Here is a 12,894-nt window from a genome sequence, read left to right on the forward strand (position 1 = left end):
CTTTTAAAGTGCCGCCTGGGTCCCATGGTAGGGCCAGCCCTGCCTGTGGTCCTATATAGAAGGATCACAGGTGCTCTGTAATCATTCCAAGGAGAAGAACGGTCAGCTGTAATTACAACATCCGACCGTCCTTCTCTCTCAGTAGGGAGCGATTGTGGGTGTCAGACGGCAATCGGAGCTGCCAGCCCCGTGCATCGGAGTCCCCGCTACCAAGTGGGGGCAGGAGCGCGCCGGCGTTGGCACGCACTCGCCCCCTAGCTGGAGGCACGCGACCAACGTAGAGCTACGTCGGTTCGCGCAGGAGGGGCTGCCTGCCGCAGTAAATCTGCGGAGAGCGGTCGTTAAGCTAAAAAACTGAAATTGTTCATCACTCACGTAGCAGTGGCATTACCTATGTATCTATATAAGCCGCTAGGTGAAAGTTTTGCATGAACTGTATTAAAAAAAAAAAAAAAGCTCATCACATTATTTGTGGCAGCTAACAATTACTTAGCGGTCATAAATACTCCGCTTGTCATTCCTCCCAGAGGACTATTAAATAATTTGCTAAACTGCTATAGCTATATTGCCTGTTTGTGGCAAAACAAACTGCAGCATATTCATTTGAATTAAGTAAATATGCCACAACATATTGTTTTTTTAATTTTTTTTTTTTTTTTATTACTATTTCTCTATATCGGGAATGGCAACACAATTTATTTTTTCTTGTTGATTACTAAAGAACGTCTATAAATAAAGAAAAACTAACATTTTTACAGCCTAAAATTGTACCACTCGTATAGCTAGTGTGATCCAACTGTGGGGAGTGTTAAATTTGTTATTTTCCTCACAATTTTGCAAACAATACCCCATAATTACAACTTGAAAGAAGCTTGTTTGAAATCTTTGCAAATGTATTAAAAATAAAAATGAAACAAAATCACATATACATAAGTATTCCCAGCCTTTGCCACCATACTCGAACTTGAGCTCAGGTGCATCCTGTTTCCACCAATCATCCTTGAGATGTTTCTACCACTTGATTGGTAAATTCATTTGATTGGACGTGATTTGGAAAGGCACAAACTTCTCTATTGGCACTTTTCCACTGCAAGTACCAGCTCGGCTCTACTCGGCCCTGCTTGGCCCAGTTTGCTTGTCCACTGCTGGTACCGCATGGTATGGTGTTGGAACGGTTCGGTACGGGATGGTTTGCTTTCCCACTAAAGTAGTACTAAAGTTAAGTGGGTGGAATAACAACGGGGTGGGTGGGATTCTCTGACCAATCAGTGGCTAGTAGTGACTGCATGCAAAGGATTGTGGGATATGGTACCGGGTATGGTACCTCTTGGAACCACAATCGAGGTGGTACTGTTTTTGAGAGCCGTACCGTTCGGTTCCATGCAGTGGAAAAGCGCCACCGTACCGAACCGTTCCTACAACGCAGTGGAAAAGCACAAAAGCGAGCCTAACCGTTCGGTTTCATGCAGTGGAAAAGCGCCATATATAAGGTTCCACAGTTAACAGGGCATGTCAGAGCACAAAACAAGCCACGAAGTCCAAGGAATTGTCTGTAGACCTCGGAGACAGGATTGTATCGAGGCACAAATCGGCGGAAGGGTGCAGAAAAATGTCTGCAGCATTGAAGGTCCCAACGAGCACAGTGGCCTCAATCATGCGTAAATGGAAGAAGTTTGGATCCACCAGGACTCTTCCTAGAGCGGACCGCCCGGCCAAACTGATTGATCGGGGGAGAAGGGCCTTAGAGAAGTGACCAAGAACCCCGATGGTCACTCTGACAGAGCTCCAGCATTTCTCTGTGGAGATAGGAGAACCTTCCAGAAGAACAACCACCTCTGCAGCAACCACCAATCAGGCCTGTATGGTAGAGTGGCCAGACGGAAGCCACTCCTCAGTAAAAGGCACATGACAGCCCGCCTGGAGTTTGCCAAAAGGCACCTGAAGGACTCTCATGAGAAACAAAATGCTCTGGTTTGATGAAACAAATGTTGAACCTGAATGGCAAGTGTAATGTTTGGAGGAAACAAGGCACCGCTTATCACCTGGCCAATACCATCCCTACAGTGAAGCATGGTGGTGGCAGCATCATGCTGCAGGGATGTTTTTCAGCGGCAGGAACTGGGGACTAGTCAGGATCGAGGGAAAGATGAATGCAGCAATCTACAGAGACATCCTTGATGAAAACCTGCTCCAGAGCGCTCTGGACCTCAGACTGGGGCGAAGGTTCATCTTCCAGCAGGACAACGACCCTAAGCACACAGCCAAAATAACAAAGGAGCTGGCTACAGGACAACTCTGTGAATGTCCTTGAATGGCCCAGCCAGAGCCCAGACTTAAACTCGATTGAACATCTCTGGAGAGATCTTAAAATGGCTGTGCATTGACGCTCCCCATCCAACCAGATAGGGCTTGAGAGGTTCTGCAATGAAGAATGGGAGAAACTACCCGAAAATAGATGTCCAATCTGCCCACTGCAATTTCGCAGCCCCACTAAAAAATCACTGATCGCCGCTATTACTAGAAAAAAAATAATAAAAATTACATAAATCCTTCCCCTAGTTTGTAGATGAGATATATTTTTGCGCAAACCAATTAATACACGCTTCTTGAGATTTTTTTTTTTTTTTTTACCAAAAATATGTAGCAGAATACAAATTGGCCTAAACTGATAAAAAACCTTGGATTTTTAAATTTTTTTTATTGGGAATGTTTTATAGCAGAAAGTGTAAAAAAATTTTTTTTTTTCCAAAATTGTCGCTATTTTTTTGTTTATAGCCCAAAATCTAAAAACCTCAGAGGTGATCAAATTCCACCAAAAGAAAGCTCTATTTGTGGGGAAAAAAAAAGGACATCAACTGTAATTTGGGTACAGCAACGCACGACTGCGCAATTGTTAAAGTAACGCAGTGCCGAATTGCAAAAAATGGCCTGGTCATTAAGGCGGTGACAAAACCACCTCTTACGCATTTACATAGGGAGGGGGTGCCATATCTAGATGAATACAAAAAAATAGTTGCGGCTTGCAAAAAAAAAACCTCAGTTCCTTATTAGGGATTAGACCCCCTTTCACACCCATGAGACTTAAAAGTCACGCGATTTTGTTGCCGAAATTTTGACTGGACTTGAAGCAATGCCTATGTCTTTGGACCTCAAAACACATTAAAATCGGCCAAAAAAATAGTGCAGGGACTACTTTGAAGTTGTACAGATATGAACGGTACTCATTGGAAATCATGGAGAACGACTTGTCATCATAGGTGTGCACAGCCTATTGCATTAGGCTGTGCACCCCAAAGCTCAAAACATATTGGCGTGTGTATTTAAAGTATACTGACGGTGTCGGCAGAGCAATGGACGGTATCAGTAAGGCAGGGATTGGTGTCAGTAGGGCAGTACTTTTTAAGCTTTATTATTTTTTCTTTACAATTTTTTAACCACTTAAGCCCCTGAAGATTTTACCCCCTTCCTGACCAGGCCCTATTTTGCGATTCGGCACTGCATGACTTTAACGGACAATTGCGCGGTCGTGCGACGCTGTACCCAAATGAATTTGACGTCCTTTTTTTCCCACAAACAGAGCTTTCTTTTGGTGGTATTTGATCACCTGTGCGATTTTTTTGATCATGCGCTATAAACAGAAAAAGAGCGTAAATTTTGCAAAAATAATATTTTTCACATTTTTTATATGAAATTCCCCCCCCCAAAAAAAATTTAAAAATCTCAATTTAACATTTTAGGCCAATTTGTTTTCTGCTACATATATTTGGTAAAAAAAAAAAATCCCAATAAGCGTATTTTGATTGGTTTGCGCAAAAGTTATTGCGTTTACTAACTAAGGGAAAGATTTTTGTCATTTTTATTTTTTTTTTTTTAACGAGTAACGGCGATCTGCGATTTTTTTTTTTTGCGGGACTGCGACATTGCGGCGGACAGATCGGACCCTTGACTGACATTTTTGACACTTTTGGGAGTACCAGTGACATTAATACAGTAATCAGTGCTAAAAATATGCACTGCTACTGTAAAAATGACACTGGCAGGAAAGGGGTTAACTTTATTGGAGAAGGAGGGGTTAAGTGTGTCCCTAGGGGCGTGATTCTAACTGTGCAGGGATGTGGCTGTTTGTGTAACAACAGAGAAATACGATCCTGCATAGCAGGACCGTATGATCTCTGTTCTTAAACAGGGGAGAATGATAGGCGGCTTTGTTTACATTAGCTGCCTGCCTTTCTCCCTCTCCACCCGACGATCGCGAGTGACCGACGGACATCAGGTCCGCCGATCACACGCACGGGGGAGTCCACGAACGAGCGGGGGCGAGAGCGCGCCTCCGGCGGCGCGCGCTCACCCCCTAGAGCCTCACAGGCTAGTGACTTACCCCTACTCCACTTTGCCTGTGAGGGGCTGACTGCCGCCGTATATAGTCGGGCGGCAGTCGGCAAGAGGTTAAGAGCCCTGTTAGGGGGCTTTGATGAAATGGTGAAATAATAGTGGAATCTGCACCATACAGAGTGATTAGAGTGTGCCCAGGCACACCTGGCACACCCTGTGCGCACACCTATGCTTGGCATGCGACTTTGCAGTCCCAAATCGCAGGAAAAGTCGTACAAGTGTGAAAGGGGCCTTAGCTAATTTGTCTGTGACTCAAAACTAACAAAGTCACTGCAGACAATTGGTGGATATTGGAGTACAAACACGAGAGGCCAGCAGATTGACAGGAAGAATGCATTACAGTTGTAACCTGCACAGAAAACCTGATCTAATTATGGGTAAAGACCACAAATCTGAAATATATCATTATGTTTTCTCCAAAATTTTTGTGCATTTGTTTTTCAATCTTGTGATTTACAGCCGACCTTGTACTAAAAATTGTTATTGAAACAGCTGAAAGTACATTGCAAAGTTGTAATAAATAACCAAAATGTGAATATAACTTACCCACTGCATATGTTTTAGTAAAATATTTGGGCTCTTTGTATTTCATGCATGCACTCTTGTTCATTTATTTTCAGCTCTGTCTAGCGCTCAATAAATTGCAGTAGTAGCAGACCAGGCTTCACAAGGTTCAGGTCTGCTGATTATTATCATAATTGGGGTCATCTGTACAAGGTGGTGCAGAGTTGGCATCAGTATCCAGAAGTCCTCCTCCTTTGCGCTTCCTTGCATAAGCTGGTATAGAGTGATAGGTGACCTGGAAGCCACACATCAGGTCATAGCCTGCTGTGTGATAGTGAATGGCAGTCTCAGAGTGGATCCCCACCAGACCACGCCCCCAAAACTTTTTTACTCCGCCCACCAGGGCTTACTCATTAGGATGGAGTCTCCAGGTGGCCACCATTCAGTGAAAGAATGAACATCAGGTGTGTTAAATAATTGTGAAGGCCAGGACATAGAGGTTGTGTGTTTAAGTACTTCAGCCCAGGAGGTTTTACCACTTAATGACCAGGCCAGTTTTCGCGATACGGCACTGCGTCACTTTAACTGACAATTGCGCGGTCGTACGACGCTGTACCCAAATAAAATTGATGTATTCCCCCCCCCCCCCCCCCACAAATAGAGCTTTCTTTTGACGGTATTTGATCTTGATTAGTCCTCTTAACCACTTTAGCCCCGGAGGAATTTCCTGCTTAACGTCCAGGCCACTTTTTTCAACTTGGCACTGCGCGACTTTAACTGACAATTGCGCGGTCATGCAGCGCCGTACCCAAACGAAATTTACGTCCTTTTTTCCCCACAAACAGAGCTTTCTTTTGGTGGTATTTGATCACCTCTGTGCTTTTCATTTTTTGCGAAATTAATAAAAAAAAAGAGCGAAAAAATTGACATTTCTACTTTGACAGTTAAAAAATATCCAATATATTCAATTTTTGTCATATATTTAGGCCAAATTGTATTTAGCTACATGTCTTTCACATAAAAATTTTCAATGAGAGTATTTTTAACCACTTTAAGACTGGAAGGTTTTACCCCCTTCCTGACCTGATATTTTGTGATTTGGCACTGCGTACTTTAACGGACAATTGCGCGGTCGTGTGATGCTATATCTAGATAAAATTATCCTTTTATTTCCCCACAAACAGAGCTTTCTTTTGGTGGTATTTGATCACCTCTGCGATTTTAATTTTTTGCGCTATAAACAAAAAATAGAGCGACAATTCGGAAAAAAAAAAATTCAATATTTTTCACATTCTGCTGTATAACATTCCCCAAAAAAATACATTTTAAAATCAAAATATTTTAACATTTTAGGCCAATTTGTTGTCTGCTACAATTTTTTGGTTAAAAAAAATTGCAATAAGCGTATTTTGATTGGTTTGCGCAAAAGTTATCGCATCTACTAACTACGGGAAAGACTTATGTCATTTTTATTGTTTTTTTTTTTCTACTAGTAACGGCGACGATCTGCAATTTTTTGAAGGACTGCGACATTGCGGCGGACAGATCGGACCCCTAACTGACATTCTTGACACTTTTGGGGGGACCAGTGACATTACTACAGTAATCAGTGCTAAAAATATGCATTGTTACTGTAATAATGACACTGGCAGGGAAGGGGTTAACACAGTAAGTGATCAAGGGGTTAAATGTGTACCTAGGGGGCGTCTCTAATGGTATTGCGGCGGGGATTGTTAAATGATCACAGAGACCTGTGTTCCTATATAGAAGGATCACAGGAGCTCTTTGATCATTCCAGAGAGAAGAACGGTCAGCTGTGTTTCTTCTCTCTCAGCGGGGAGCGATCGCGGGTGTCAGGTGGCAATCGGAGCCGCCTGCCCTGTCCATCAGAGTCCCCGCTGCTGAGTGGCGCGGGCTCGCCCCCTAGCTGCAGGCACGTGAACGACGTATACCTACGGCGGTTTGCACAGGAGGGCCAGCCTGCCGCAGTATATATGCGGTGGGCGGTCTGGAACCGGTTGAGCAGCTCTTTACATATACATTGTACATTCACATGAGTCCCTGCCCTCAAGGAGCTTACAATCTAAGGTCCCTAACTCACATTGATACATACACATACTAAGGCCAATTTAGAAAAGAAACCTGAGTACCCGGAGTAAACCTACAAAGGTACAGAAAGAACATGTAAACTCTGTGCAGGTAGTGCCGTGATTGGGATCAGGGCCGGGACAAGGGGTGGACAGGAGGGGCGGCTGCCCTGGGCGCAATGGATTATTGCAGGGATGGGGGGCATCTTGACCCTAACCCTAAGGGAAGGGGGCGCAGTTTGGCATCTTTGCCCTGGGCACTGGATGATCTTGTCCCAGCACTGATTGGGATTCAAATCAAATTTAAAACACTCTTTTACTCTTTTGTTTCAGTGTTTTCTCTTCTTAGATCCTAAAATATGTTTGTTTTTTTTTGTAGGGATTCCATCCATGTATGGTGTGCTTTACCTCTTACGCAAAATGTTAAGTTCCACTTTATTAAAAGAAACTGAAACTTGTACGTTTAGGGAGGAATGCATTCAAGCGCTCCGATGTAGTAAAATAAAAACAGCTTGTCCACCTCTCCTTGAGTTCCCCTTCCACCCCTCGTAATTACCTGAAAGAACATTCTATTACCGTTTCAGCCTTTCCATAACAGCTAAATTATTTCAACCTAAAAAAAAATCAATTGGAGCTGAAGCTGCCTCCTGCAGGGTAGACCCAATTGTCTGCTCAGGGTTTTTCTATTGTTGGCTAAAGTGAGTGACAAATTGGGAGAGCACATTATAGGATTTGCAGCATGGAATAGCGGCAATGTTTCTAAAATGACCAAAAAGAAGAAAACTCATGATCTGCAAAGACTCGCCACCACTACATACACCTGTCAGGTCACTTGTGGCCATGTGACAACTGCACCCTGTTGGAGGCAGGGGTGCACCGCAAGGTAGTGAACCCAATAGCTGACTGCTGCAGATGGACAGAAACGTGAGCCCAAGATTCCCCAGGGCACAGAGTCTAAGACCCAGCAGGTGTTCACCAGAGCCTCTAGTGGTGAGGATGGACTTGGCTGCAGCTGGACCCAGGTCGCGGCCCCTGGGGTCCCCCGGGTCACTCTCCATAGGGGGAGAGGGGAAGCAGCCACTCAGGGCACAAGGGATAGCGATGGGTAAGCCGAGGTCGGGGCAACATGCAGACGAGGGTAACCAAGGGACAGGCCAAATAGGGTCACAGGCAAACAGGAGTAGTCAGAGACGAGCCAAAGTTGGTACACAGAAAGGTACATGAAGCACACAACAGACAGGAAAACAAACTAACAAACACTGTTGAACAGCAAAGCAGACCTGCAGTGCACTGGTTAATATAGACTTCCTGGAATGGCCTAGGGTGGAGCCAAACAGGGAGGAGAGATGATAAAAAGCAGCCAGAAGGAGAGTCTGGCCTCTAATGCAGACATGAAGGAGAAAGTACGCTGCCAGACACTATTGCATGTCCATGACAACACCACTACGGATCTTCTCACTAAGATGTACATTTATGAAACTTAGAAGTTTTCTCTCTGTTCACTTCTCGGCAGTTCTCCTCTGGCACCCTTTTTATGAAGCGGAGAACTTCAGCTCTCAGAGAAGTTTTTCCTCTGAAAACGGCCAAGATCCGTGTAAAAGTGGGTGCCAGTGGGGCTGTCTGTAATCTCGTGAGATTACTGAGCTGCCCAGTTTAAAAAGTGAAATCGAAGATTTACAGTATCTCACAAAAGTGAGTACACCCCTCACATTTTTGTAAATAGTTTATTCTATCTTTTCATGCGACAACACTGAAGAAATGACACTTTGCTACAATGTAAAGTAGTGAGTGTACAGCTTGTATAACAGTGTAAATTTGCTGTCCCCTCAAAATAACTCAACACACAACCATTAATGTCTAAACTGCTGGCAACAAAAGTGAGTACACCCCTAAGTGAAAATGTCTAAATTGGGCCCAAAGTGTCAATATTTTGTGTGGCCACCATTATTTTTCAGCACTGCCTTAACCCTCTTGGGCATGGAGTTCACCAGAGCTTCACAAGTTGCCACTGGAGTCCTCTTCCACTCCTCCATGATGACATCACGGAGCTGGCAGATGTAAGAGACCTTGCGCTCCTCCACCTTCCTTTGAGGATGCTCCACAAATGCTCAATAGAGTTTAGGTCTGGAGACAAGCTTGGCCAGTCCATCACCTTTACTCTCAGCTTCTTTAGCAAGGCAGTGGAGGTGCGTTTGGGGTCGTTATCATGTTGGAATACTGCCCTGCGGCCAAGCCTCCGGAGGGAGGGGATAATGCTCTGCTTCAGTATGTCACATTACATGTTGGCATTCATGGTTCCCTCAATGAACTGTAGCTCCCGGAAGCACTCATGCAGCCCCAGACCATGACACTCCCACCACCATGCTTGACTGTAGGCAAGACACGCTTGTCTTTGTGCTCCTCACACTTTACAACTGTAGCACCCTACAGGTAGGTGCTAGGTAAAAGTATAATGGGCCTTGGCTGCCTAACAGATGGGCCATGATTTCAGCTGGACTGTCATGTCCCCCAGGTGTGGTTACTGAGAGGGGAGTCTCCCCACTGGCTCTGTGAGAGTATTCTCATTGGGCAGTGGAGGAAATCCAATCAGTGACCCATTTGGGCTTGTATCTACCCCAGAAGGCAGATAAGTTTGAGGGGAACGCATGGCACAGGGTCTTTGGTGGGAAGCAGAGTTCCAGGAGGGAGGGTACGGCTGTCTCTCCTCATGTCAGAAGGATCGGGTGTCTTGGGTGGCTGCCTGAGTATCCAGAAGGGAGAGCTGAGGAGAGAATCCGGTGTGCCGAGGACCAGTTGAGAAATAGGGGTTCAGTTCCAGGAAAGCCTTCCAAGGTCATGAGTACTGTGAACTGCCCCTGGGGTCTGCCTAGTGTAGAGGGGACCACTCCGGTGAAGGTCCCAGGGATCCTAGAGCCTGCAAGTGTAAAGGGGGTTTGCTTAGTGAAAGGACCCTGAAGTGTAAAGGGGGTTGCCTAGTGAAAGGACCCTGAAGTGTAAAGGGGGTTGTCTAGTGAGGGGACCCTGGAAGTGTGGAGGGGGCGCCAGCGGTTGGGCCCTGAAGAGTTAAGTGTGTTAAGAGTTGCAGCAGTACAAGGAGCTACCTCAGTCAGTGAAGGGATGGAGGGAGTCATACACAGGACTTTTTGAGCTATACAGAGTGTCAAGAGTCATAGAAACATAGAATGTGTCAGATAAGAACCATTTGGCCCATCTAGTCTGCCCAATATATCTGAATCCTATGAATAGTCCCTGGCCCTATCTTATATGAAGGATAACCTTATGCCTATCCCATGCATGCTTAAACTCCTTCACTGTATTTGCAGCTACCACTTCTGCAGGAAGGTTATTCCATGCATCCACTACTCTCTCAGTAAAGTAATACTTCCTCATATTACTTTTAAACCTTTGCCCCTCTAGTTTAAAACGGTGTCCTCTTGTGGTAGTTTTTCTTCTTTTAAATATGCTCTCCTCCTTTACCGAGTTGATTCCCTTTATGTATTTAAAAGTTTCTATCATATCCCCTCTGTCTCTTCTTTCTTCCAAGCTATACATGTTAAGGTCCTTTAACCTTTCCTGGTAAGTTTTTTCCTGCAATCCATGTACTAGTTTAGTAGCTCTTCTCTGAACTCTCTCTAGAGTATCTATATCCTTCTGGAGATATGGCCTCCAGTACTGCGCACAATACTCCAAGTGAGGTCTCACCAGTGTTCTGTACAGCGGCATAAGCACTTCTCTCTTTCTACTGCTTATACCTCTCCCTATACATCCAAGCATTCTGCTGGCATTTCGTGCTGCTCTATTACATTGTCCTCCCACCTTTAAGTCTTCTGAAATAATTACTCCTAAATCCCTTTCTCAGATACTGAGGTCAGGACTGTGTCAAATATTCTATATTCTGCCTTTGGGTTTTTACGCCCCAGGTGCATTATCTTGCACTTATCCACATTAAATTTCAGTTGCCAGAGTTCTGACCATTCTTCTAGTTTTCCTAAATCCTTTTCCATTTGGCGTTTCCCTCCAGGAACATCAACCCTGTTACATATCTTTGTGTCATCAGCAAAAAGACAAACCTTACCATCGAGGCCTTTTACAATATCACTTATGAAGATATTAAACAAAATTGGTCCCATTACAGATCCCTGAGGTACCCCACTGGTAACATGACCTTGTTCTGAATGTTCTCCATTGACTACAACCCTCTGTTGTCTGTCACTCAGCCACTGCCTAATCCACTCAACAATATGGGAGTCCATGCTCAATGACTGTAGTTTATTGATAAGTCTTCTATGTGGGACAGTGTCAAAAGCCTTACTAAAATCTAGATATGCAATGTCTACTGCACCTCCACCGTCTATTATTTTAGTCACCCAGTCAAAAAAATCTATAAGATTTGTTTGACATGATCTCCCTGAAGTAAACCCATGTTGTTTTTCATCTTGCAATACATGGGATTTAAGATGTTCCACAATTCTATCCTTTAATAGGGTTTCCATTAATTTGCCTACTATTGATGTCAGACTCACTGGTCTATAGTTGCTCCATTCCCCCCTACTACCTTTCTTGTGAATGGGCACGACATTTGCCAATTTCCAATCTTCCGGGACGACTCCTCTTACTAATGATTGGTTAAATAAATCTGTTAATGGTTTTGCCAGCTCACCACTAAGCTCTTTTAATAATTTTGGGTGTATCTCATCAGGACCCTGTGACTTATTTGTCTTCACTTTAGACAGCAATCTTAGAACGTCTTCCTCTGTAAAGACACATGCATCAAACGATTCATTAGTCATCCTTTCTAGTGGAGGTCCTTTTCCTTCTTTTTCTTCTGTAAAAACTGAACAGAAGTATTCATTAAGGCAGTCGGCTAGCCCTTTATTCTCTTCTACATACCTTCCGTCCTTTGTTTTTAATTTAGTTATTCCTTGTTTTAATTTCCTTTTTTCATTTATATATCTGAAGAATGTCTTATCCCCCTTTTTCATAGACTGAGCTAGTTTTTCTTCTGCCTGCGCTTTAGAAGTTCTTATAACTTGCTTGGCCTCTTTCTGCCTAATCTTGTAGATTTCCTTATCTTCATTGCTCTGGGTTTTTTTATAATTACAAAATGCTAGCTTTTTATTTTTAATGATTTGGGGAGTCAAGGATCATTACAGTCCTGGATCTTCTGAGTTAACCAAGGAGCTAATAGGCATTTTTCTATAAAGTGTCCTAGTTGGGCCCGAGGAGTATCCCACTCATTCCCTTCTCCCATCCCCATTATAAAATAAACAACACAAACCAAAGATGCCGGAATGGTCATTGTCTCAGTTCTCACCCTTGGGTTTTCAACTTAAATGTGTTGGAAGTGTTTCCGGTAACAATGGCAGACCCACCTCAGACCCAATGCCTGGAAATATTGCTACACAACTATTTTTTACATGTACAAAAACCGCTGCCAAATTTGAACACTCCTGAATATAGTTTATCAGTTAAAAGTCCCACTCCTGTTGTATTTTCCTTTTCTGTATATAATTGACAAACTACTATACAACTACCACTACACTACCATAGGAGATAATATTACTCTATAAATTATGGTTAATATTGCAGTAATTATAATAAAACTTACCGTTGGTGCAGCCACGAGGCTTGGTGCTTCTGGCTGGTGTCCGTACAAGATCCCCCTTCCCGCGGGATCGGCCATGATCTCTTTGCAGGCTGTCCAGCACTTCGCTGACCGAACTGACCAGCTGGGCTACATGACTCTGACCCTCTGAAAGTAACTGTAAGAGGAGACATACCATTCTGTCAGGTTTGCTAAAGGATAACAGAATAAGGAACACAGAAGTTCTTCCTGAACAAAGTTTTATATCATATTTAATTACTTTCCAAGCTATTTTGTAATTTAATGTAATTAAAAATGACATTTCCA

General features: G+C 43.7%; 1 protein-coding gene across 2 annotated transcripts in view; it reads right to left on the reverse strand.

Annotated features, from left to right (window-relative positions):
• Positions 1–12,894, reverse strand: part of FIBCD1 (fibrinogen C domain containing 1) — a 503,247-nt gene that overhangs the window by 182,907 nt on the left and 307,446 nt on the right. For both annotated transcript variants that reach the window (XM_082263080.1, XM_082263081.1), the window contains exon 4: positions 12,592–12,745. In XM_082263080.1, the coding sequence (XP_082119206.1) occupies positions 12,592–12,745 (154 nt within the window). The remainder of the gene's footprint in view (positions 1–12,591; positions 12,746–12,894) is intronic.

Source organism: Pelophylax lessonae (assembly GCF_965119305.1).
Source record: "Pelophylax lessonae genome assembly, chromosome: 7".
Classification (NCBI taxonomy): Eukaryota; Metazoa; Chordata; class Amphibia; order Anura; family Ranidae; genus Pelophylax; species Pelophylax lessonae.